The sequence below is a fragment of the Pan troglodytes genome, chromosome 17 (assembly GCF_028858775.2).
Source record: "Pan troglodytes isolate AG18354 chromosome 17, NHGRI_mPanTro3-v2.0_pri, whole genome shotgun sequence".
NCBI classification, from domain to species: domain Eukaryota; kingdom Metazoa; phylum Chordata; class Mammalia; order Primates; family Hominidae; genus Pan; species Pan troglodytes.
Window position 1 is genome coordinate 89529444 of NC_072415.2, and position 24394 is coordinate 89553837.

Here is a 24394-nt window from a genome sequence, read left to right on the forward strand (position 1 = left end):
AACCATAGAAAAAATGGGTTTTACACACAAAAACTGAGGGCTTTTAAATATAGTGGAAATAATAGAATAATTTATTCTAATTATGATTTATTATATATTTTATATAATTATAAATATATAATATTTAACCTAATAATATATAATATATAATTATTGTAAATGATAATAATAAATTGAGCTTTTTGGGAACTACTTCAAGATAAGTGAGAACAGCAGGTGCCTCTGGCCCCTCCCCTGGGCCGCTCTCTGCCGCTCTGGTGACATCCCCGTGTACGTGGCCAGCGTGGGCCCTGGAGGCAGCCAGGACTTGGGACAGCTCCGACTGGACCCGCTTGGTCAGGGGTGGAGGGTGGAGGCTGGAGGCTGGAGGAAGGTGGGAAGGGGAGGGTGGAAGTGGCTTTTCTCGGGGCTGCCTCTGCTTGCCCCCTCGCCTGCGCCGATGTCAGATTCTCTCCTGCACTAGGCAAGGGCCTCACGTCGCTGGCTTCAAGGTCTTGTTTTCCTTGGGGAAGGGGAGAGTGGCCAGCTGCCTGGCACGAGCTCGTGGGGCTGGGATGAGGGCCAGAGGGTCTGGGGGGCCAGGCCTTTATGCTCCCGCGTCAGCCATTGAAAGAAAAGCTGTGGGCTTTTGTTTTGGGCAGCATTGACTGTGCCGGAATCCTGAAACTCAGAAACTCCGACATTGAACTTCGGAAAGGAGAGACGGACATCGGGAGGAAGAACACACGGGTACGGCTGGTGTTCCGCGTTCACGTCCCGCAGCCCAGCGGCCGCACGCTGTCCCTGCAGGTGGCCTCCAACCCCATCGAATGCTGTAAGTGGATGTCCGCGCGCCCACAGGGGAGGAAACCGTCCCGTCACACGCGCTTCACTGTCTCACCCTCTCTCAGCTTTTTGTTCGTGTAGACTTGGGACTGAACGGTTCCCACCAAACCCACCACAGTGTGTGGCCACGAGGGGTCTGAGTTGATCATGGCTGAGTTATTGCCTGTGGCCTCCCGGGGGCCCCTGGCGCTGGCTCCTCTGATGGCTGAGCGTGGCCAGGGAAAGCGGTGTGGGCCGGGGCTTCCCCCCACGCTGCGCTGACCTTTGCGTATTTGTGCGATGACTGTGATTTGAGTGAAATTGGCTGAGTCTTAGGAAGATATTTTGATGACTTCTTCAGAACGAGGTGGAGACCATCAGGATGAAGTGTGCACGGCTTCTCCCCTAGAAGTAGCGGCATCCGCAGGGGTCGGCCCGCAGGCCGTGGCGGTGCTTGCTCTGGGTGGGTCGGCTCACGCGTGACCTGCTGGGTGCCACACGTGTGCCCCAGGCCGCCCACTCAGGACAGGCCCTCACTGCCCCTCTCCTTCTGATGCAGCCCAGCGCTCAGCTCAGGAGCTGCCTCTGGTGGAGAAGCAGAGCACGGACAGCTATCCGGTCGTGGGCGGGAAGAAGATGGTCCTGTCCGGCCACAACTTCCTGCAGGACTCCAAGGTCATTTTCGTGGAGAAAGCCCCAGGTATGCTCTTCACCAGGGGCCATCTGCGGCCTGGGCTTCGGCGCTGGTGGGAACCGGTTCCCTGTCGGTGGAGCAGGACCCACCTGTGCACGGTCACCGGGACGGGGCTTATGGGGTGTGGCACGGAGCAGAGGCTCTGCATGGCCCGTGTCTGCATTCGGCTGTGGGTTTTTGTGTGAGCTGACAGCTGTGCTGCTGAAGGAAAGAGGTGGATGTTTATTTCTGGGGCTGCCGGGGCCACTGCATTCACATCGTTGCTGATATTCAGGGAGCCCACGGGCTGGGGACACAGAGGAGGGCAAGACGCATTTGCTGGCTTTGCTGGGGTCCTCCATCTGCAGAGAGTGGACGCTTCGGGGGTCAGTTAGCAGCAGGGCAGGAGGGAGCTCCCCTCCGGGGCCTACCCCTCCCGCCAGCATTCCTGGGGTCGGAGGCAGGGATGGGGTGGGTGCCGCAGATGGCGGGAGCTGGGGTGGTCTTTAATGCCACAGCCATGGTGTGTGTGAGGCCCTTGTGCCCCAAGGGCCCAGGTCACCCCTGCCTCCAGGTGTTGCACTGGCCCAGCCTGGAGCCTCCGGGGCTGAACTCGGAAGGGCAGCAGGGGCATCCTCGGAGTGATGTTCCTCCTGGGGCCGTCACGCCTGTGGTTCTGTGCTGCCCACGGGAGACTGTCCTGCGGGGATTGGGCTCACAGAGTGGCTCCCAGCCCAGGTCAGTTCCATGCAGACGCCGGGCCCCAGCGCTCTCATCCCAGAGGGGTGGCCTCGCCGGCTCCGAGCAGAGTGTCTGAAGACAGTGGGCTGCACTGATGAGAAACTGGCATTGCAGGGAGAGTGGGCACCAGTGTAGCTGGGCACAGGGACCCTAGCCCAGCCCTGAAGGGGGTTCAGGCAGAGTGGGCCTGGCTCTCCGCAAAGCCTGCCGTGAGCTCTCTGGTTTTGGGGGTTCCTGGTGCCTTGCTGGGCCTCTGCCCAGGGTGGGCCAGGCGAGGGGCACGCCCCCACAAGGTCTGTTTTGTGATATTTTTTTCCTTTTGTACACTTACCAATTGGAATTCTTTTGCACTTACTCCAATCCCTGGAAACCGCGGAGGCATTCAGCCTTGATAATGGGGTCTTGATTTGTACAGTTTGCCGGAAACTTAAGTGCTTCAATCAAAATCAGCTTTAGAGGTCTTTGACTCTAACTTGGCTTCCTATAGAATCAGGGCTTAATTGAAAAACATGTTTTAAATTACAGAGAAAACCAACTAAGGGCAGTGACCAAGAAGGCATTTGCATTGCCCGTGCCTTCTCGGGAGGAGGCTAATTTTGAAATAATTTTCCCTTCAGCGCTTTCAGTGTGTGTCCACGCGTTGGCGGAGAAACACTCCGCCCACAGTGTAGGGCCTCGCTTGGGCCAAGACTGGCCAGAACCGTGGCTCCCAGCTTCTGCTTTTCAAAGCCCAGACCTGAGCAGCCTCCTTGCTTTTTCTTCTGCCCAGAGAGGCCTGGGCACCTTGGCAGAGCCCCCCCCCCCGAATGCAGTCCGCAGAGGTGCCCCAGCTCCTGCCCTAGCCGAGTTACTGTGCTGAGTTGGTGCCACGGCGCCATGGGTAAGGGCAGCCACCAGCCTGTGAGAGCCAGGAGCCAAGGGGATGCAGGACCAGCCCTGGCCTCATGCGGCCGCCCCCACAGGCAGCCCCTCCTGCCTTCATCATCACTGTGAGCTGTGGGGTCAGCAGGCCGGAGGGGTACCTGTTCTGCCCTCAAGCTCGGCTGCCACAGCCACACTTCTGGGCAATGCCAGTTTGTCTGCCCATGTCCTCCTCTTGTCCCATGAGGTCAGGGTGGGTCTCTGACCCTCTGCCAGCACCAGCCGGCGTCTGGTATACAGCAGGTGAGCCATAAATGAATAGGTGCTGTGCTCGAGAGCACGTGAAGCTGTGAATACTGCAGGGATGAAGCCAGACCACGTTGATAATTTTATTCTTTATAGTTGAATAAGATAATTTGCATATTCATACACAGACAAGCACATTCCATGTTTTCAAAAGTGGAGAACAAATGTCCACATAATTTTCTTCCTCCACTTCCGGCTTCTCAGGCGGGAGCCGTCGCTTACAACACGTGCTGATGTGCAGTGACAGGTTGGTGCAGCAGAAAGCCCCACATCCTCATCCTGGCAACGAGAGAAACCACTAAACTGAATTTAAATTAAAAACACAGTTGCCCTCTCGTTTTCTGATGGGCTCGTCTGGTCTGTTTAAAGTTCTGTTTTAGACTGCTCTTGCAGATGGAACCAAGGCCGGGTGTGAGCTCAGGAGGGGAGATTCCTGCTGAGGAAATCCGTCAGTAGGGCAGTTGAAGTGGCTTCTCCAGGAAGGGCCCCTGCGTCTCTCAACTGTCCTGCTCATTCCGAGGGTGCAGATGGTTGTAGCTGTTGGGAATGTTGGCTCTGGACACAGGCCAGGGTCAGCTCCACCCTGTCCTTCTCTGGAGTACGTAGGAAGCTCATTGTCCAGGCCAGCTCAGCCTCTGCGTATCAGCCAGGCCACCTTCAGCTGCTATGGGTTCACAGCATCTCTGAGCTTTGGGAAGTTTTGGATGGAGCGGCTCCGCTGCCCTGGAAGGCTGGGAGAAGCTGGTGTTGGCCTCACGAGGAAGGGAGTCCCCGCAGCAGGGCTGCACCGCGGGGAGCCGGCCGGGCAAGGGCATGGCTCGCCGTAGCCTGGGTGCCGGGTCCCTCTGGGATGCTCCAGCAGGGCAGGAGGAGGGTGGGTGTTTGAGTCTCAGCCTGCGCTCCACGGAGCTTCCTCCCAGGTCTCTCAGGGCGGCGCAAAAGGCCGGGAGCAGAGTCAGCCTTTCTCTGAGGACTTAGTTTACAGCTTCCTCGGAAAACGACATTTTCCGATGATGAAAATCTGTGAGGAATGTTCTTCCAGGAGGCAGGTTGGCTGTGGGGAGCCGAGGGCCAGGTGTCGGTTTAGAAGCCCCTGGTAGCATCACAAGAACCCCCAGTTTCCAAGGCTGCAGGGGTTCAGCTGCAGGAAATGGGAACCACACCCCTCTCCCACCCACACCCCTCCCCACCTTCACACCTGCACCCCTCCCGCCTGTTAAAGATCACTGTGCCTGTCTTCCGATGTGAGGCACCTCTCTGTACACGCGTGAACGTTGAAGCTGCTGAGGGACACACTAACGTTCAACATAAACGAAATGCCCAAAGAATGCCCGCGTGAAACGTGAGCTCGGGCTGTGTCTAGAGCCTGGCTGAGATGGGACAGAAGGCGCAAGGTTCTGAGATGTGGATGCATCAAACATGAGCCAGTTCTCAATGCTGGAGCTGAACAACCTCCTTTTCTTAAGTCACGCGTCTGTTCTGGTGCCGTTTTTTTAAAAACATCAGTGAAGCCTGTTTTGGTGTCGTCGCCGCGCGGAAGCCACACTATGACGCCGGGGGTGAAGACTCCCACTCCATTTGCCAGTGATCGCGCAGCGGGCAGGGCTCAGTGGGTGGGGCTGCGCGGGTCTCGTCAGTGGTCGTTTCTGTGGCCGCCGTGACTGGCAGGCCAGCTGGGGCCTGGACGGCCGGCGTCTCCTTCTCCAGGTAATCAGGGCCCCTCTGCGTGGCCTCCCGGGGCCCCTCTGGGGAGGCAGCCTGGCATCTCACAGGCGGCCGGGGCTCCCGGGAAGCAGAGATGGGCTGTGCCAGGGCTCCTAGGCCCAGGCCTGGACCCAGTGCCGTGCCAGCCACCACCCCAGGGGCCCTGCCCTGGTTCACAGGGAGACACACAGAAATGTGGGAGGCCGGGGGGCCTGCGCGGTGGGAGCGAGTAGACAGAGCCCCTCCCGGAGGCCCCCAGCCCAGCACATCCAGAGCCCTCCCCTGAGAAACCCCAGACAGCCAGGTTCGCCCCAAACCCAACATGGTGGGACCCCAGCTCGCCCCCCATCTCACGGCCGCCCCATCCTCTGGCCCTGGATGTTACCACGTGGAGAAGACAGGCCTGTGGGCAGGCACTAGCCACACTGCAGGAGACGCAGGCTAGGTTTCCAGATTTCTCCACACAGCAGCAGGCGGAGGGCCTGCCTCCCACCTCACTGGGAGGGCCAGGACTCCAAATCTGGGCCAAATGTATGTTGTTATTTTTCAAATAAAGGGACCAAAGGCCCGGGCCTTTCCAAGGCTGCCCTGCCATGGGACCGTGACCGGTGTGGTTCCCGGGACTTCCACAAGCTCTGACAGGCACCTGGCCGTTGTTTTGGGAGGCTCCACCCAGCAGCCACAGAGCTTAGCTGGCAGCTGGCAGGACACTTGCAAGGACACGGAACTGCCACGGAACCACTGTGGCTTTGGGCTGTCACGGAACCACCGTGGCCTTGGCAGCTGCTGGTCCTACGCCAGGACACACACATTCACCGCGGCGAGTGCGGGGTGCATGTCCCCAGGCAGAGGCCATGTCATCCAGGTGCAGGAAGCGCCAGGCAAGGACCCTCCTGTCCGCCCAGAGAGCCGGGTCAGAGGAGTCCCCAGGCCTGAAGCCACTCCCTCTGGGCTCACCTTCAGGTTCCTTCAAGGCCAGGGGGAGGTTCACCCACCCCAGGGTGTCGCGGAAGCCCCGAGGCCCCTGCAGGCCCCGATTTCCCCAGAGAGGCATCAGTGCCCGCTGGCCACCCTGCCCCTCTCCTCCTCCAGCTGCCCCTGCTCCTTGTTTTCCTAGGGTCTGGTTCTTTCTCGTGGGCGGGGAGGAGGTGAGGGTCAGCTCCCCTGTAAGGCAGACCTAGTGGCACTGCCCCTTTCGGCCCTTGCTGTCCCTTCTCTGTCCCTTGTGGAAGGTCTCGGCCTGGGGCAGAGGAGCGGGCCGAGGAGGAAGGTGGAGTCCAGGTGAGTGGTGGGGTCTGTGTTCTGTTTTAGTCGTGTGGGATGTAGGCCGAGGGAGATGGACCCGGGGGATGGCTGCCTCTGTGGCATCTCCGTGGTGTGCCCTCTGACGGGGCTGGGTGAGCAAGGAGGACACAGCTGGGAATTCCCAGCTCCAGCGTCCGCGGCACGGGCAGCCTCCCTGTGTGGAGCAGCTCAGCTGTCACCTCCTGAAGATGTTGGATGCTGGCCCCGAAGGCAGCATCGCAATGACAACACCTTCAGAGGTGTCCGTCCCAACAGTTTAAAGGCCAAATGCAGATCTTTCAGATTTGTGTTTTCAGGGAGGAGGTGACATTGCTGGGCGCCTGTGAGTGTGGACAGACATCACTGTCGCCGTGTGCTCCGAGAGAGGAGAGTTGGGGCTGCTTTGTCACCACATGGCGTCTTTGGGAGCAGGACAGGTGGCTGGGCTGAACCCCCAGGCTTCTCTATTTGCTCCCAGAGACCACACAGGGAAGGCAAGGAGGGCAGCGCCCGGGGAAGAGACACCTGCCCGTGTCTTCCTCATGCCCTGAGGATGGCTCAGTGGCCCAGATGGTCCAGGACCCCTAGAATTGCGTGATGACCCCACAGTTCTCATCAAGCCGCATTCTGGATAGTGCTAGGGGGGACTCTCAGACTCCCCCTGACTGGGCCCCGCTGGTGTGGGGAGGCCACACGTCACGTCAGGCCCCACTGCAGGAGGAGGGGCTGGGCTTCTGGCTCCCCTCCCTCCTCTCCTCAGGCCTTTTGGGATCACACACGACAAAGTCACCCATGGTCATGTTGGCTAGTTTCTTTTTTATATCAGCTTTATCGAGATATGATCTATACACCATTTAATTCACTCAAAGTGTATAATTCGGTGGGTTTTGGTGGCTTCACAGAATTATGCGGCCACCACCAATTTCAGAACATTTTCTTGTCCCCAGAAAGAAACCCTTGCCCATGAGCAGCCACCCCTGCTCTCCCTTCCCCCACCCCGGCTCCGACAACCCCGATGCCCCCTCGCCGTGGCCTCGCCTGGTCTGGCTGCTCCCTGCTGGCCTGCTGGGGAACCCCATCCTGCCGGCTGCGGTGCCTGGCAGCTTCTGTGGAGCGTGGCATCCTCCATGTTCCCTCGTTGGTGTGGGTCAGGGCGTAGGGTCCTCAGGTCCCCTCCTTGGCACAGGTCGGGACGTGGGGTCTTTCTGTGGCTGAGGGAAGCCCACCGTGTGGCTGCCCACACTTGTCTGTCGATGGCACTGGGCCACGTCCACCCCGTGGAGATGATCGTGGAAAAGCCGCCATGAACCTCAGTGCGTGAGTCCTGTGTGGACGCCTGCCTGTCTCCTGAGCGCATGCCTCGGTGTGAAAGGGCTGTGGGTCACAGGGTGGCTCCGTGTGAGGCCCTGCAGGCAGATGTGCAGCGCGGCTGGGTGGCTGTTTCCCCTCCAGAATCTCCTCTGGGAGCCAGGCTGGGACAGACTCCTGGGGGAGAGCCGGGGATGGATGACGGACGCCCCAGGGATGCTCGCTTCTGGGCATGAGGATTCTGTGGGGTGCACGGCACGAGGATGCTGTGGGGAGCAGGGCAGGAGACGCCGTGGGGAGCAGGGCTCGAGGGCACCGTGGGACCCAGGGACGCTGCTGCTTCCACCAGCGGCCCTCGTGGCTTTCTTTGTGGAAACAGTGGCTCAGCATCAGCGCCGGCGTGGGGGTGGCCCGGCTCCGGGCGGCGGGTCCTGGCCAGTCTGGGAGGCTCCTGGGCCCGCAGGCCTGCCTGTGTGGAAACCTCGCGGGTGTGGCAGGGAAGCCTCCCGATGACTCAGACTGCAGGGAATTCCCTAATGATCTGGAATATTTTTACTCTTGCACTCGGGCAGTTTCCTACTAAGGACTCGGAGCTCTGATAAGGCTGAACACAAAGGCCCTTTCAGGACCGGCTGCTTTCCTTCCTGCCAGGGGCTGAGTTTTGAACAGCACGGGGGCCGGCCCTGCCCGCCTGGGCCTCCACGGAGCTGGGAGCCGCCATGGCGATGCTCTTGCCGGCGGGACACGGCCCTGCGTCTCCTTTACTGAGATGCGAGGTTATTTCCATCTTTCAACAGCCTCGGCGCTTTGTCTTGTTCTGGAAGCAATTGCTAGATAGACATTTCTGGCCGTGAATACTATTGCCTTTGAAAGACAATTACTTTATGATCCTTAAGCAGAAACAGAAAGCCTGCCCTCACCCTCACCCTGGTCGACCTGAAACGGCCACAGACGTCGGAGACCACGGGGAGAGGCCCCACCTCCAAGAGGGAAGGCCACAGGCGCTGGCTCAGCCGGGGTCTTTGAGGAAGGCAGGGATGTTTGTCGGTTCCCCGCACTTTTAGGGGAAGTCTAAGCGTATCTGCTCCCACCTGCGCAGGAATTGCAGGGTGCGGGTGCTCCCAGGTGTGCGGTGGAGGCTGCTCCATGGCAGCTGCTGAGCTGGGCCTGGCTGGCCACGCAGACGTGGCTCCCCTTGGGGCCGCTCCGGCAAGGATGGTTCCCCACAGGCTCACGAGGCACGGGTGGGAAAAGACGCCTCCATGCCGTCGTTCCATTTGCTTTTCATGGACTCACCGCTGCGGGGCAGCCACCTGGAGGAGGCCGCGGGGGAGACGGCTGGAGTCCCTCTCGCTTCTTGGGACATAAAGAGAGGAGCAGGCTGTGTTGGCCTCGGCTGCAAAAATGGCGTCCCCTCGGGGTGTCATTAAACGCGACATCCTGGCCCCGTGTGCGCCTCAGTGTCCCTCCTGCTCAGCACAGTCACTGAATCTCCCTCCCCTTGCCAGTGCCAAAGGCCTCCACAGCATCAGGGAAGTTCCTAGGGAAGCTGAAGTTGTGACTCTGAGCTTCCCGGGCTGGGCGGAGAGCAAACTATAGCCTGTTGCACCCGGGAGCTTCAGAGGACCACAGCCTTTTGTGGGGTGTGGACGGGGCCTCACCCCAAAGATGGACTTTGTCATAAGAAAAGTTCAAAAGTCATTTTCAAAAGGTGCCAAACAACCAGAAGACTTAGTTACACACAGAGTGATTTGGATTTTTATGAAGTGGGGGTGGAGGGGCTTCTGAGTGGTGCATCTGGGCTGGGGGCTTCTGGGAATCCCGTGGCATCAGCACCTGTGCTGGAGTGAAAACACCTCTTTCTTCCCAGCTCCTGAGCTTTCCAGGGCCTGGAGGACTTGCTGCTTCATGAAACTCAGATGGCTTCAAGCGCAACTGAGTGTACTTTTTAGTTTCCTGTAATTTTTTTCCTAGAGGAGAGAGGGATGCCAGGCTCTATCGAGTGGGTTCATCTGGTGGGTAATTTGCGTGGGGACCTCGGGCCTCCCGGGCTGGCGTGGCCAGGGCTTGGCTGGGCGGCTCTGGGGTCCTGTGTGACTCACATTTCCTCTCCACCCTCCACCCAGGCAGCAGCCCGGCACTGTAACAGAGAAAAAGGAGATTTTGTGTGATTTATCAGTAATTGAGGGTTTGTAACAGACACACATTTTCTTCTTTGGAGACAGAGCATAAGGATAAATTTAAGTGTGTATACCTGTAACTGTTCATTTTGGGAACAGACTTTATTTTGGAGAAGATAAAAGGCAGGAAGAGACTCTGTAGGAGATTGACATCTGTTAATTTGAGATAATTGCCCCAAACTCAGCCCATCTGAGGGGCCAGGCCGTGCACACACCCAGGCTGTGGTGGGGCCGCCTTGTCCGTGTGCGCCTGGAGCCCCCACTCTGCCAGGCCTGGAGCAGAGAGCACAACGCGTCCTTTCACTACACCTCTGGGAGCCTTTTTATTTTTTAAAAACATGCAAATGGCCACTGGGGAAATGCCAAAAATACCTCGTGTTTTGCATTTCTGTCTCCTGATGGGCAAGAAGTTGTCAGAGGAAGGCTCTTCTCATTTACCCAGTGGTTCCTTTGCACACAGGCAGGGCCAGCGGCCAGGCCCTCATCCACCAGAGTAGACCCCAGCACGAGCAGGCGTCGCACCCTGGCGTGGAGCCCCCGGCCCCCCGTCACCACTCTCACACCTCCTGCATCCCTGGGAGGCTGGGCTGGGAACTGCAGAGCCGGGTCCCAGGTCCACGCACAGACGCCCTGCACACGCTCTGCTGATGGGGTACCTGCTCCCCCTCACACCTGCTCTCCCTGGAGAGGACGAGGGCATAGAGACCCTCCCGTGACCTGTCCTGAGGCTGTGAGAGGCCAGCAGATGCAGGGCCAGGACGGATTCCTGAGGATGTCCCTGCCCTGTAGTCCCTCCCACGCCGGGCTGGGGTCAGAACAAGCCCTGAGCCGCGTGTCCTCAGCTTCTCCAGGCTCCCAGGGCAACTTTGGTGTCGAGCTCGGGGCCCTGCCAGGGCACGTAGCTCCTGAGGTGCTGCCCTCGACAAAGCCCTGGGGTGGGCCTACATGGGTCTCCTGGGACAAGGCGCCCTCCTGGCTCAGGGCCCAGGGTCTGGATCACGTGGGGGTGTCTGGGGAGGGGGCTCCCCCACCACACAAAGTCACAGACGTTTCCTGCTCCTTTCTTCCAGATGGCCACCACGTCTGGGAGATGGAAGCGAAAACTGACCGGGACCTGTGCAAGCCGGTGAGTGCCTTTGGCGCAGCTGGAGCCACTGCGGGTCCCCAGAGCCTGGGAGGGTGAGGTCTGCTGGAGCCACTGCGGGTCCCCAGGGCCTGGGAGGCTGGGGTTCCTGTTTGTTAGAATGAAACAAATAAAAATAGTGCATAGAGTAACAGAACCAGTAACAAACAGGATCGCCAAGTACTCGCCAAAGCACCGTGTGCTGTCACCCAACGTGTCAGGTCATATCAGAGCCCTGGTGGCCGGGGACGGTGCTGGACAGGCTGAGGGCCACCTCACACACCCTGGTGCTGAGACAGCCCAGGGAAGGTCGTCTCACATGGACCCTCCCGCCCTTTGCTGTCCCCTTGCTGTCACCATCACCTGGCACAGAGCAGGCTCCTGGGAGTCAGTGCTGTGCTGAGTTCCCGGGGGGTGGTCAGCACCTGCCCAGACCCGCTCGCAGCACCGAGGGCAGGGCTCTGCGGCATCCCCAGTGGGGACTCCTCACCCCGTCCTCCGAGGCCACTGATTGCGCCGACCTCCCCTGTGATGGTGTCCCAAGCACAAGAGCCTGGGCGTGGCTCCTGGACTCGCGATTGGCCACAGCCTGTTAGCGGGCGGTGCACGTGTGCGGGGTCGTGGCAGACGCGTGGCTGGGTCACAGTTCTGCTGTCACCGGGCCGTTTCCAACTGCCCCAGTCACCTGCCACAGCTTCCCTGGCACCGCGTGCATGCAGCCAGTGCCTGAGGATAATGACCGTCCTCGGATTGGAGATGACCTTTTGTCTGGATGGCTGTAGCTGCTCCCACATCTCCTGCATGGCACCGGTTGCTGCGTGCGTCTCTCCCATCCCTGCGCTTGTGATCCATGTGCTCATGTTTAAAGTGGTTTCTTGGAGGCAACGTCTCCTTGGGTGGTGTCTTGGATCCTCTCTGATGCTGTCTTGTAATTGGCACATGGAGACCATTGATGTTTAGGTCTTCAGTTTTGTTTGTTTTTGTTTTTTTGAAACAGATTTTCGCTCTTGTTGCCCAGGCTGGAGTGCAGTGGCGTGATCTCGGCTCACTGCAACCTCCACCTCCTGAGTAGCTGGGATTACAGGCATGCACCACCACGCCCGGCTAATTTTGTAATTTTAGTAGAGATGGGGTTTTGCCATGTTGGCCAAGCAGGTCTGGAACTCCCAACCTCAGGTGATCCTCCCGCCTCGGCCTCCCAAAGTGCTGGGATTACAGGCATGAGCCACCGTGCCCGGCCTGATGTTCACTTATTATTGATACAGTTGGATTGATCCCTACGTTGGATTTTTTGAGTGTTCTGTTTAGTCCTATAAAAGCAGTAGAAATCTCTAGGCCAACATAAGATGCCACATGGCTCACAAGGGAGTTTTGAAGACATGAACGTGCTTCTGAGCTCAGCAGTGTGTGTCCCTGCGGGTCAGGGAAGTCTTGTGCACCCACTCAGTGTGTGTCCCTGCGGGTCGGGGGAGTCTTGTGCACCCACTCAGTGTGTGCAGGTGGAAGCTGGTCCCTTCAGAAACCTCAGGGAAGAGCCCATCTCGGGCGGCTGGAGGCAGGTGGACAGGACACCGGGGAGGAGTCTTGAGGTCGTCTCCTGTTGGTGGGACGATCGGTGGCCTCCATGGAGAGCGGTGCTGGCACCTTCACTCCCTGTCCCGAGAGGTGGCTCTGTCAGAAAGCAGCGTCTTCTACCCTGCGACTTCAGCGCCCTTCCCCCAAGGGCCCATCCCCTTCCCAGAACCTTTTCCAAGTGGTTATCAGATGGAAAAGGTTCCTCCCTGGCCCTGGGTGAAGTGAGCTCACCTGCACCTTCAGTGGTGCTCAGGCCTCCCCTGAAGCTCCTGGCACTCACAGGCTTCCAGTTCAATGCTGTCGCTTTTCTTGCCTTCACCTGAGAAGCCCCTCGAGGAAAGCTGGAGGCCCCAGGGCAGGCCAGCGTTCAGAGGAAGGAGTCCCGGCCTACACGGCCCGTTGTCCGCAGAGCCAGTGAGTCAGGGTGCTCAGAAGGGTCCTGGGAACGGCCAGCCACAGGCAAAGGCAGCTGGAGCTGCTGTACCGGCCTCTCCTCCCCGCAGCCTGTTCCCGTGTCCATACCGGCCTCTCCTCCCCACAGCCCATTCCCGTGTCCATACCGGCCTCTCCTCCCCACAGCCCGTTCCCATTCTTGTGTCCATACCGGCCTCTCCTCCCCGCAGCCCGTTCCCATTCCTGTGTCCATACCGCCCTCTCCTCCCCACAGCCCGTTCCCGTGTCCACACCGGCCTCTCCTCCCCACAGCCCGTTTCCGTGTCCACACCGGCCTCTCCTCCCCGCAGCCCGTTCCCGTGTCCACACCGGCCTCTCCTCCCCGCAGCCCGTTCCCGTGTCCACACCGGCCTCTCCTCCCCGCAGCCCGTTCCCGTGTCCACACCAGCCTCTCCTCCCCGCAGCCCGTTCCCGTGTGCACACCGGCCTCTCCTCCCCGCAGCCCGTTCCCGTGTCCACACCGGCCTCTCCTCCCCGCAGCCCGTTCCCGTGTCCATACCGGCCTCTCTTCCCCACGGCCATTTCCTGTGCCCATAAGGTCTGTGGCTCCCCGCTGGCCGGGCGTTTGCAACTGCCCAGGGGGCTGGCAGCCTTCGTCCATGGGGTCATTTCCAGGCCTCCCCACCTACTGGGTGTCTGATTCGTTCCTCCCCACTGGACTGCCCTTGCTCTGCTGTGCGTCTGTGCTGGGTACACTGACATCTGGCTCTCCGTCCCTCTGCCTGCAGGCAGTGTACCCTGGTGCCTGGCCTCGTGCTGCCTACCCTCCCTAGCCCTGGCTCCGTCGGGGTCTCCACAGGCTTCGCCAGCCCCGCACATGCACGCGGGATGCGGGATGCAGGATGTCGGACGCAGGATGTGGATGCACGATGCCGGAGCTGGGCTGCCCAGCCGCTGGCCTGCCCTGTCCCCCTAGGCAGGGAGAGCAGCCAGGAGGAGCCGTGAGCCTTTCCGCATTGAAAACAATCCCAGCCAAGCTGACATCCACATTCTCTGTGATTTTCTGTTTTACTTTTGACACTAGCATATTTCGAGGGAAGCTTAACAGCTGTATGTTTTAAAAGAAACTTAAGAGCACATGTGAAAAATTGTGTACTTCAAGTTTACTGGTTGTTTTTTGTTTGTTTTTTGTTTTTTTGAGACAGTCTCGCTCTGTCACCCAGATTGGAGTGCAGTGGCTCGATCTCAGCTCATTGCAGCCTTCGCCTCCCAGGTTCAAGTGATTCTCATGCCTCAGTCTCCCGAGTATCTAGGACTACAGGCGCCGGCCACTATGCCTGGCTAATGTTTTTGTATTTTTTTTAGTAGAGACGGGATTTCACCATGTTGTCCAGGCTGGTCTTGAACTCCTGACCTCAGGTGATCCGCCCACCTCGGCCTCCCAAAGTGCTGGGATTACAGGCGTGAGCCACCGCGCCCGGCCTGCTGTTTCATTTTTAATCTCTTAAATGGAGTTTGCTTTAATATATATATTTTCTCATCATAAAGGAACTTCATACTCATCGTGGACATTTGGACAATATAAAAAAGGAAATAAAACCTAGTGTAGTCTCACCAACTGAGACATAACCACTGCTGGCATTGGGCATGCGTCCTGCTCCATTTGCTGCTGTGTGTGGATGTTCACGCAGACACACACACACACACACACACAGAGTACATTATATTGTGGATATATGTGTTTCTCTGTGTGTGTATGTGTGTGTGTGTGTATATATATATATATATATATATATTTTTTTTTTTTTTTTTGAGACAGGGTCTTGCTGTGTCATCCAGGCTGGAGTCCAGTGGCTTGATCATGGCTCACTGCAGCCTTGACCTCCCAGGCTGAAGCAATTCTCATGCCTCAGCCTCGCCAGTAGCTGGGGACACAAGTGTGCCCTATTCTGCCCAGCTAATTTTTAAATTTTTGTAGAGATGGGGCCTCGCGATGTTGCCCAGGCTGGTCCTGAACTCCTGGGCTCAAACAGTCCTCCCACCTGGGCCTCCCAAAGTGCTGGGATGACAGGTGTGAGCCACCGTGCCCGCCTGTGCATATTTTGTGAACAAAATGGGATGTGCTGTGTCTACGGTTTTTGTACTTTCTATAAGTAAGTGTATGAGCTTCATCTCAACAGTGGAGTTTAAAGCAGGTTGCGTAGGTGCTGGTGCCATTTGGAACCCGTATTTTTTCCGGTACGGACGAGTTTCCCTCTCCCTTCCTGTTCTTCCGTGTTTCTTCTTTATCGCTTCCTTCTCTGTGTATTTAAGTGGCAGTGCTCCCACGGAGATAGTATTTTTGTCATATAATTTGTCTATTTAGAGAGTTGAAGTGGGTTGGCCTGTGCCCACATCAACATAGGCCCTTCCAGTCAGGTAGGACTTAGGAAAACTGGCATGCACCGGCCAGCATGCCCCACAGGGTCCCACCTCCGCCCATCCAGCCTGCCTCACAGGGTCCCGCCTCCACCCATCCAGCCTGCCTCACGGGGTCCCCGCCTCCACCCAGTCTGGCCCACAAGGTCCCGCCTCCGCCCAGCCAGCCTGGCCCACGGGGTCTCCGCCTCTGCCCAGCCAGCCTGGCCCATGTGGTCCCCGCCTCCACCCATCCAGCCTGTCCCACAGGGTCCCCGCCTCCACCCCAGCCTGTCCCGTGGGGTCCCCGCCTCCCCACTCCTCGCTGCTGCCTGTGAGTGCCTCCCGGCCCGTTACTATTTCAGTCTCGGCTTCCATGAGACGTTTCCTTCTTGTCTCTTCCCTCAGCTGCTTCTGCTCTAAAGACCCACCTGGTGTAGCTGCTGACTCCATCGCAGTTGCCCTGAGCACTGCTGAATTCAGAAAACAGCCTTGGAGGAAGCGTCTCTTTATCCCCCGTACAAATGCCGAGACAGGCTCCGGGTGGCCAGAGCTTCCCGGGTCAGCCCAGGAGATGGCCCAGACCCACAGTGCTCTGGGGGCAGCCCAGGCCCCGCCCACTGACAGCACTCATGGCCCCTCCGGCGGCAGCTTCAGCTCCCCTGGGGCAGCTCTGATGCGGGGCAAAGGCAGGAAGATGCCCATGTGCCATGGCTTCTGCTTCTTCCCAATGAACTGCAGTTAATTAAACAACACAGACCTGCTGCCAGGAGAAAGTGTGGCTCCCGGGCACAGGGCCCGGTGGGGTGGGGAGCGGGGGTGCGGGGAGGGCATGGCTCCTCTGCATGGGTGTCTGGGCCTCAGCTGTTTCATTATTTGTAAATGAAAGAGCCTGGACCTCAAGTTGTCTTCAGTTTTCTGTCTTTAACACTCTTAAGATTTCGTTGTTAATGTGATTCAATCAATTTGGCTAAGTTAGGTGCTGAGCTATAATTAATTATTTTAACAAAAGAAGTAATACAATGGATTTTTCTCCTGCTTGTTAAACTAAGTCATACGATTATAAAAATGAAACTTTATAGATGCGACTCCCGCCAGCCCTCTCCCCAGATACCAAGTGCCGCCCTCGGCAGGGATGCCTGCATCACCCCAGTCATTTAGGGTCATTAGGGGCCCGAGTAACGCTAGGGCCTGAGCACGCGGTCGGGGTCTCCGTGTCCCAGCCCCCCACCCAGCCCCGACCTCTGCGAACAGCGCCACACGTCCCATGGCTTGTGTTTCATGTGTATACTTGAAAGAGCATGAGTTTCGTAAACATGCTGCTGGCTGTTACATTAAAAACATGAGAAGGTAACGGCAGCCTCCACACGCCGCCCTCTGCTGTCTGTGCCTCCGTGCCCTTGGCTGTTCCCACCCCGGGGTCTGCGGGGGTCAGGGCCTGCCTCCTCTTCCTCAGTTGGAGTGAATTTGGGGTCTGACTGAGGGCCTCGGCCATCGTCAAATGTGACAAACACAGGCCCTCCCCAGAGACCGCGTCTCCAGGAAGCACCTGCTCCTCCGGGTTTCGCTGCAGTCACCTGAGCAGGTGCTGGGCCACCGAGCACTTCCATCACACAGTGGCTGGCGGCGGAGCCTTGGGTCGTTTTCTGAAGGTCACCAACCCTTTGGCATCGGAGCAGGCAAAGCCTTTTGCATCCCCGCCAGGCCCCTTGCCCAGGTGGCACCGGGCAACCTCCACCCTCAGGCACCCGGTCCCAGTTCTGTTTACAGCTTCTCTTTTCCTGGCTTCTTTCCCCATGTTGACAAGATTTCAGTCTTAGGTTGGTCTTGTCTGCTCTGCTGCTCTGAGGAAGCCTCTCGGCTCCTGGGTGTGCAAGAAGCCAAGGGCAGCCCCTTCCCTGTGAGCGTGCGTGTCCACACGCGTGTGCAGGTGGCAGAGAGCGTCCAGGGCTGTCATCAGCTGCTTCTGGACCGCCCAGGTGGCCGGTTGGGAGTTTACCGTCACGGCAGCCCTGTGCCGCCGTGGAAACGCGGGGTTGCCGTGTGGCCGCCGTGGAAACGCGGGGTTGCCGTGTGGCCGCCGTGGAAACGCGGGGTTGCCGTGTGGCCGCCGTGGAAACGCGGGGTTGCCGTGTGGCCGCCGTGGAAACGCGGGGTTGCCGTGTGGCTGCTGTGGCGCGGCAGCCATCGCCTGCCCGGTGCTGATTGTGCCTCCTGTGTGCCCTTCTCCTGTAGAATTCTCTGGTGGTTGAGATCCCGCCGTTTCGGAATCAGAGGATAACCAGCCCCGTTCACGTCAGTTTCTACGTCTGCAACGGGAAGAGAAAGCGAAGCCAGTACCAGCGTTTCACCTACCTTCCCGCCAACGGTAACGCCATCTTTCTAACCGTAAGCCGTGAACATGAGCGCGTGGGGTGCTTTTTCTAAAGACGCAGAAACGACGTCGCCGTAAAGCAGCGTGGCGTGTTGCACATTTAACTGTGTGATGTCCCGTTAGTGAGACCGAGCCATCGATGCCCTGAAAAGGAAAGGAAAAGGGAAGCTTCGGATGCATTTTCCTTGATCCCTGTTGGGGGTGGGGGGCGGGGGTTGCATACTCAGATAGTCACGGTTATTTTGCTTCTTGCGAATGTATAACAGCCAAGGGGAAAACATGGCTCTTCTGCTCCAAAAAACTGAGGGGGTCCTGGTGTGCATTTGCACCCTAAAGCTGCTTAAGGTGAAAAGGCAAATAGGTATAGCTATTTTGCAGGCACCTTTAGGAATAAACTTTGCTTTTAAGCCTGTAGTCCTGATGTGGTCTTTAAGGATGGTGAATGAGCTTTGTGCTGGGCGGACGTCCCCAAGACACTTCTCCAGGGGTAACTTCATCTCCTGGGACCACGGGCATCCAGGCTGGGGCACCTTCTCCTCAACCTGCCTGCCCCTCACCCGCCGTGGGAATGGCTCCTTTTCACTCATACAAAAAAAAAAAAAAAAAAATCATCTTAACCTTTTTAACCTTTAGGGTGTTTTCTTAAAGAAAATAGCATCCAGTTTGTTTTTTCAGTCCCTGAACCAGTAGAAGAGAAAGGCGTCCCCCACGCCATCCCCGGCTTCTTTTGTGGGTACAGGCCACTCCCCCCAGCTCGGAGAGGACAGAATTAGCGGTCATCCTGAATTTTACTGTATTTTGTGGGTACAGGCCACTCCCCACAGCTCGGAGGGGACAGAGTTAGCTGTCATCCTGAATTTTACTGTATTTTGGGTAAGCTTAGCTAATATCAACAATCTTTTTATATTGCTTTTTTTTCTAAAAACTGCAGAGATTCCTATCATCTGAGAGGGAAATTACACACTGGGAGCTAATTGCAAAAGCAGCTGCGTTCTCTTAGTAAAATCAGGGTGTTTTTGAAGGTTTCCATTTTCTCTGAATGTAAACAGCGTTTGTAATAGACCAGATCCTAAGGAAGCCCTTGAATCCCCATGTTCACACCAAACTGTTGGGACTCCCTGTTTTATCAGGCAAGCTCTGGAAATGCCTCTCAAGATGTGGAAAATGGGGTTTTGCTGTAAAGTCGCTGTACCCTAAGAGTGTCTGTGAGACAGAGCTGCAGGGGTGACGTGCAGCCCCTAGCCCAGCCCTCGTGGGGAAGAGCCTCACGCTCTGTGACCCCCAGGATTGTGGGGAGGGCCTCACGCTCTGGGACCCCCGGGATTGTGGGGAAGAGCCTCACGCTCTGGGACCCCCGGGATTGTGGGGAAGGGCCTCACGCTCTGGGACCCCCGGGATTGTGGGGAAGGGCCTCACGCTCTGGACCCCGCTGGGGTTTACGTGGTCTGTGCCGCCCACACTTAGTGAGTCCAACCCATTCTTGGAACAAAGTACAATATATCTTACAGAAGAAAATATTTTATCTTTTTCCGAAAATATAATGATTGTGTCCTAATTAAACGTTAAGCATGGTTGACCAGAAATTGAATGTTTTAAAGAAAACCTAGGCTTTATAGAGAAGGATTGCTTTCCAGAGCAGTGCATTAATTTTTTTCTTATTTGCTCAGCATGTGGCAGTCCCCACCGTGGGTTTGAGCAGCACTGACTTTAGCACAGATCACGTATCTCAGAGGCAGAAGGGGCGTGCGGGGAGCGTGCCTGCCCTTCACAGGTGGGAGGTGGAGGCCCCCAGGACCGTGGCCACAGCATGAAGCCGGTGGGGCTGAGCTGCTCCTGCTCCCTCCAGTCCACACCCCACCTGGCAGCCGGCCGTCCTGTCCTACCAGCCACACTCCTGCCTCGATTGGCCCCGGCTCCCCTCTCAGCATTGTGCCCAGCGTGGACATCTCTCCTGGACCCCCTGCCCAGTGTCTCGGCTGCACCCTCCATCCCCCATCTGCTCCAGCATGGCTCAACGCAGGCCAGGTTCCCCAGGCTCGCCCTGGGCACCAGCCTTCGCCCGTTCTCCTTCTCTTTGCCTCCGTCGTCTCTTCTCTCCTGGACGAAGCACCATAGTCCCTGGGTGACCATCCCAGGTCCCCACAAGCACACTGACAAGCCCCACCAGCCCCCAGGGGCTCCCCGGCTCCCTGTCACCCCACCTGGTCCTGGGGGCTGCGACCACAACCTGCACCAGACTGTGAGCCCCTCAGGCAGAGCCCCCAGGCTGCCGCAGGGCGAGATCCCCAGTGTTGACGCTGGGCCTACCTCGAGGCCACTGTCAGTGTGGTTGTTAAATAAATAAATGAATGAATAGAAACCAGCACCCAGGTATCCGTGTTCCGTCCCGCGTGCCCGCTGCACTTCCTGCCTCTGCAACCCCGGCTGGGTCTGAGGACGCCGAGGCCACTCCAGGACCTGCGTCCTCCGTGCTGTGCATCTGTGTCTTGGGGTCCAGCTCAGATGGCTTCTGCCATGTGGTCCGAGAGATAGTTGCCAGCTCTGCTTCTGCAGACCCTGGAGGTGGAGGCAGGACGGGTGGGTGTGGGTGGAAGACAGCTGGTTAGCAAGCACCGCCCTGACTCAAAGCTGCTCTTGGCTTTTTCCCTTTTCTACACCGTCATCATGGGGTCGTTAGCAGTCTAGGTTTCCGCTGTGCCAATGAGCTTCGGGTCTGCATGCCCAGGGGTCACGGCAGTGAGGGGCGGACTCCTAGGGTCGTGAAATGTGCTGTTGAAATGCACAAGGTGACAACAGTGAACCCACTTACACTCCAGCTGTGGAATTCATTTCACGTACATGTTTGTAAAGTCAAGTCTCATTGTAGGTTTTCCTTCAAAATTGCCGTCCCCACAGGCAGCACAGGGAGGCCCCTCCGAGAGCTCCAAGCATTTGGAATCCAGGTGCCCGAGGTGTCCGGTGCTTGTGGGGGGCGGGCTGGGGACACGCCTTGGCCACCAGCCGCCCGCACTCCTCGTCTCAGCGCCGAAGGCATCCTCCGATGACTTGGCCGAAGATGAGCTCAGTCCGCAGCCCCCGTCCCGGCCCCGCCTCCCGTCTTCAGGGGGCCTCGCGTCTCTCCTTTTGAGTCAGAAGGTCGCAGTGGTCGGCCTCCGGGAATCAGGCATCTGAGTGCAGGGGGCCCCCGGGCTCAGGTGGGGCTGACACCTCTGGCTGATGGTCTGTGATGGGGCCCAGAGGGAGAGTTCCCTTCACCCTCCCTGGAGGGGGGCAGGCGTTAAATGGGGAGAAGTTCCCAGCAGAATGTATGAGCCCCATGAACGGAGTGGGCATAGCCCTTGGGGAGTCCTGCCGGCCGCCCCTCCTGACATCCCGGGGTGCTGCCCGGTGAGGAAAGTGAAAATGTCGTCTGCAGTTAGAGGCTGGAACACACGTGCCCACAGAGAGGCTTCCTGAGCGGCTTGTCTGTCACTGTTTTTGTGTAACTGCGCCTGAATTTAATCTCCCGGAAGGCGCGTTAGGAGGGCTGAGGGATGATCTGGTGCCAGGAAGTTTGGCAGTTCCGAGAGGTTATTCCAGCACGTCAGCATTAGAGGAGAGAGGCGAACCTGGAACGTGGGAACCCTGCCCAGGTCTGGTTAGAAAGGCGGCCTCCGCGTGGCCTGGGGCTTGCGTGAGGGGTGCACTTGTGCCCCCAGATACAAGCAGGCAGGGCCGGGAATCTGTCTCGTGGGGGGCTGCGGGCACTTTGGAGAAAGAAAACCAAGTTACAAACTCAAAATTACCTACCAAAGTCAGTATTTTTTTAAACGAGAAAATAAAACATGACAAATGCCAGGTCTTTTTGTCTGAAGTCGTTTTAGTCGGTTACCTGGAAACGCTCCCAGGGCCCCTGAGCTGGGGACACGGAGCTCTTCCCCCATCGGTGCCCAGGAGAAGCTGCTCCCGGCCCTAGGTCCCTGTGGGAACACACAGCCAGCCCTGCCTCTGTGGGGGTCCCTTTCGTGGTCAGAGCCCCCTTCCTCAGGGGACACGCGGTCCAGCTGAGGGTCATCCCGTGACAGGGAGTGGCTGCTGTGATGACCCAGGCACAGAAACAGCTTTGACCACAGAACGTGACATCCAGGGTGTGAAGGCGTCGGAACAGATCTGCCTCGGGATCTGGGGGTCCCTCACCGGGGGTGGGCGTGGGCCCCGAGCCCAGACAGGAGCCAGCTGGAGACTCAAACGTCACGAAGAAGGGAAGACGCGCTTCCCTCCCCCGGTACTAACCAGCCCTTCTGCTGGCCCTGCAACGATGACCTAGGCTTGAGAATCTGTTTCTGCCTCAAGGGGTAGAAAGGGGAATAGATTCCATTACTTCCCTGTTTGCAATGGATTATTAAATCCAGCAATAACCGTGGCATCGGAGAGGTGTTGGTACAGAGGGAGCCGGGGTCCTGTGGCCTTGGGTCCACCCCAGCGATCATCACGGGAGAGAGCTGCTTAGGGTGTGAGCCGTTGGGGGGGGGCGGCTGTGAAACTGAGGTCCCCGTGCACAGATCCCACCGCCCAGGGTCGACAGCTGGGGGCTTTCTCCGCTGGCACTTCCCAGGCAGCAGAACCGGCCCCTCTAGGAAGCCCCCTCCAGGTGGCGTGGCCCAGGCCCTCAGTAAGCTCAGCTGGGGCTGTGTGAGCTGAGGGGCTCAGAGCACCCCGCAAGGGATCCGCCTGATTGCAGACAAGCAGTTCTGGGCCACCGCCCGACCTCCATGCCCTTCTGCTCAGCCCGGCAGCCTCTCCTTCCCAGGGGTTTCCCATTCTGCCTTTTCCCTGGACTTTCCAACTCACTTTGTCCAAGTCCACTGCATGTAAAGCTTGATCCTGAAACAGTGAAGTTCGTGAGGTCTCTGCAGATGCTCAGCGGCCCCAAATCACCCTTTCGCTGCCATTGGCCAAAAGCACAGCCTGGGTGGGCCTGAACACCTGTGGCCTCTTCCCCTCCCCTCCCCTCACCCCACACACTTGGAGGCACCCTGGGGCTGGGCCTGAGCTCGGCTTTCACTGCAGAGTGAACCTGCCCACCTCAGACACCCAGGCATGGCTCCCGCCTTCCCTCATCTGATCCTGCCACCGTGGCAGCTGCCTCCAAGCTCCTGACAACGTCAGGTCAGCCCTGGCCTCGCGGCGCTCTGGGTTTCAGCCTTAAGAGACTTTCCATGTGTCGGCTGTGGGCGCCTTGACGCACCAGGGCCTGGTCACAGGTTCTCAAAGCAGAGATTCTCCTGGCACCCCTCGTGCGCCCTCCAAGGGCCTAAAACGCAGACGACCCACACTCCATGCCGTGTCCTGCACAGGAACCAGGGCGGCCTCCCCTTTCTGCAGCTTGTGGGGGTCAAGCCGGGACCCCTACACTGATGTTTCAGCCCAGCTCTGCCCCAGCTTAGAAGTCCTACCTGATTTCAGACAGAGCAGATGATGCTGACATTTCCAGCCCACAGCGTGGCCTGCGCCACACTCCAGGTCGCCACAGGGGCGAGAATTCTGGGAGCCCAGCTGCCGAGTGCTTCTGGGGTTGGAGCTGAGCTGGCCCCACCTGTGAACAGCGGCCTGTGGGCCCCTCATCCCTGTTCTACTGAAGGCCCCACAACCACCCGAGGGAGACAGCTTTTATTAAATTTCAGTTTTTGTCGGTTGCCTCGCTCTTCAGACAGCAAGTGAGAGAAGCGTGTTCTCACGCTCACTGTCAACGTTGCGAGGGAAGCGTGTTCTCATGCTCACTGTCAACGTTGTAAACCTGAGGGAAGCGTGTTCTCACGCTGTCGACGTTGTAAACCTGAAGGAAGCGTGTTCTCACGCTCACTGTCGACGTAAACCTGAAGGAAGCGTGTTCTCACACTCACTGTCGACATTATAAACCTGAGGGAAGCATGTTCTCACGCTCACTGTCGACGTTGTGAGGGAAGCGTGTTCTCACGCTCACTGTCGATGTTGCGAGGGAAGTGTGTTCTCACACTCACTGTTGACATTGTAAACCTGAGGGAAGCGTGTTCTCGCTCACTGTCGACGTTGTGAGGGAAGCGTGTTCTCACGCTCACTGTCGATGTTGCGAGGGAAGCGTGTTCTCACACTCACTGTCGACGTTGTAAACCTGAGGGAAGCGTGTTCTCATGCTCACTGTCGACGTTGTAAACCTGAGGGAAGCGTGTTCTCACGCTCACTGTCGACGTGAGGGAAGCGTGTTCTCACGCTCACTGTCGATGTTGCGAGGGAAGCGTGTTCTCACGCTCACTGTCGACGTTGTAAACCTGAGGGAAGCGTGTTCTCATGCTCACTGTCGACGTTGTAAACCTGAGGGAAGCGTGTTCTCACGCTCACTGTCGATGTTGCGAGGGAAGCGTGTTCTCACGCTCACTGTCGACGTTGTAAACCTGAGGGAAGCGTGTTCTCACGCTGTCGACGTTGTGAGGGAAGCGTGTTCTCACGCTCACTGTCGACGTAAACCTGAGGGAAGCGTGTTCTCACGCTCACCGTCAACGTAAACCTGAGGGAAGCGTGTTCTCACGCTGTCGACATTGTAAACCTGAGGGAAGCGTGTTCTCACGCTCACTGTCGACGTTGTAAACCTGAGGGAAGCATGTTCTCATGCTCACTGTCGACGTGAGGGAAGCGTGTTCTCGCACTCACTGTCG

The 24394-nt window shown here is 58.0% G+C and overlaps 1 protein-coding gene and 1 long non-coding RNA gene across 10 annotated transcripts in view; one reads left to right on the forward strand and one right to left on the reverse strand.

Moving 5' to 3' along the window:
- Positions 1 to 24394, forward strand: part of NFATC1 (nuclear factor of activated T cells 1) — a 141652-nt gene that overhangs the window by 55348 nt on the left and 61910 nt on the right. For 4 of the 9 annotated variants that reach the window (XM_024350945.3, XM_024350944.3, XM_024350946.3 and 1 more), the window contains exons 5-8: positions 642 to 814; positions 1364 to 1504; positions 10932 to 10987; positions 17585 to 17717. In XM_024350945.3, the coding sequence (XP_024206713.2) occupies positions 642 to 814; positions 1364 to 1504; positions 10932 to 10987; positions 17585 to 17717 (503 nt within the window). Of the gene's footprint in view, positions 1 to 641; positions 815 to 1363; positions 1505 to 10931; positions 10988 to 17584; positions 17718 to 19390; positions 20089 to 24394 lie in introns of those variants that run through there. The other 5 variants (XM_024350947.3, XM_054671817.2, XM_063796113.1 and 2 more) reach the window with 3 other exon arrangements.
- LOC134808660 (uncharacterized) lies at positions 7170 to 15947 on the reverse strand. Its single transcript, XR_010152086.1, has 2 exons — positions 15781 to 15947; positions 7170 to 9821 (listed from the first exon to the last, which is right to left on the reverse strand). It is a non-coding gene; the product is annotated as an uncharacterized LOC134808660 (long non-coding RNA).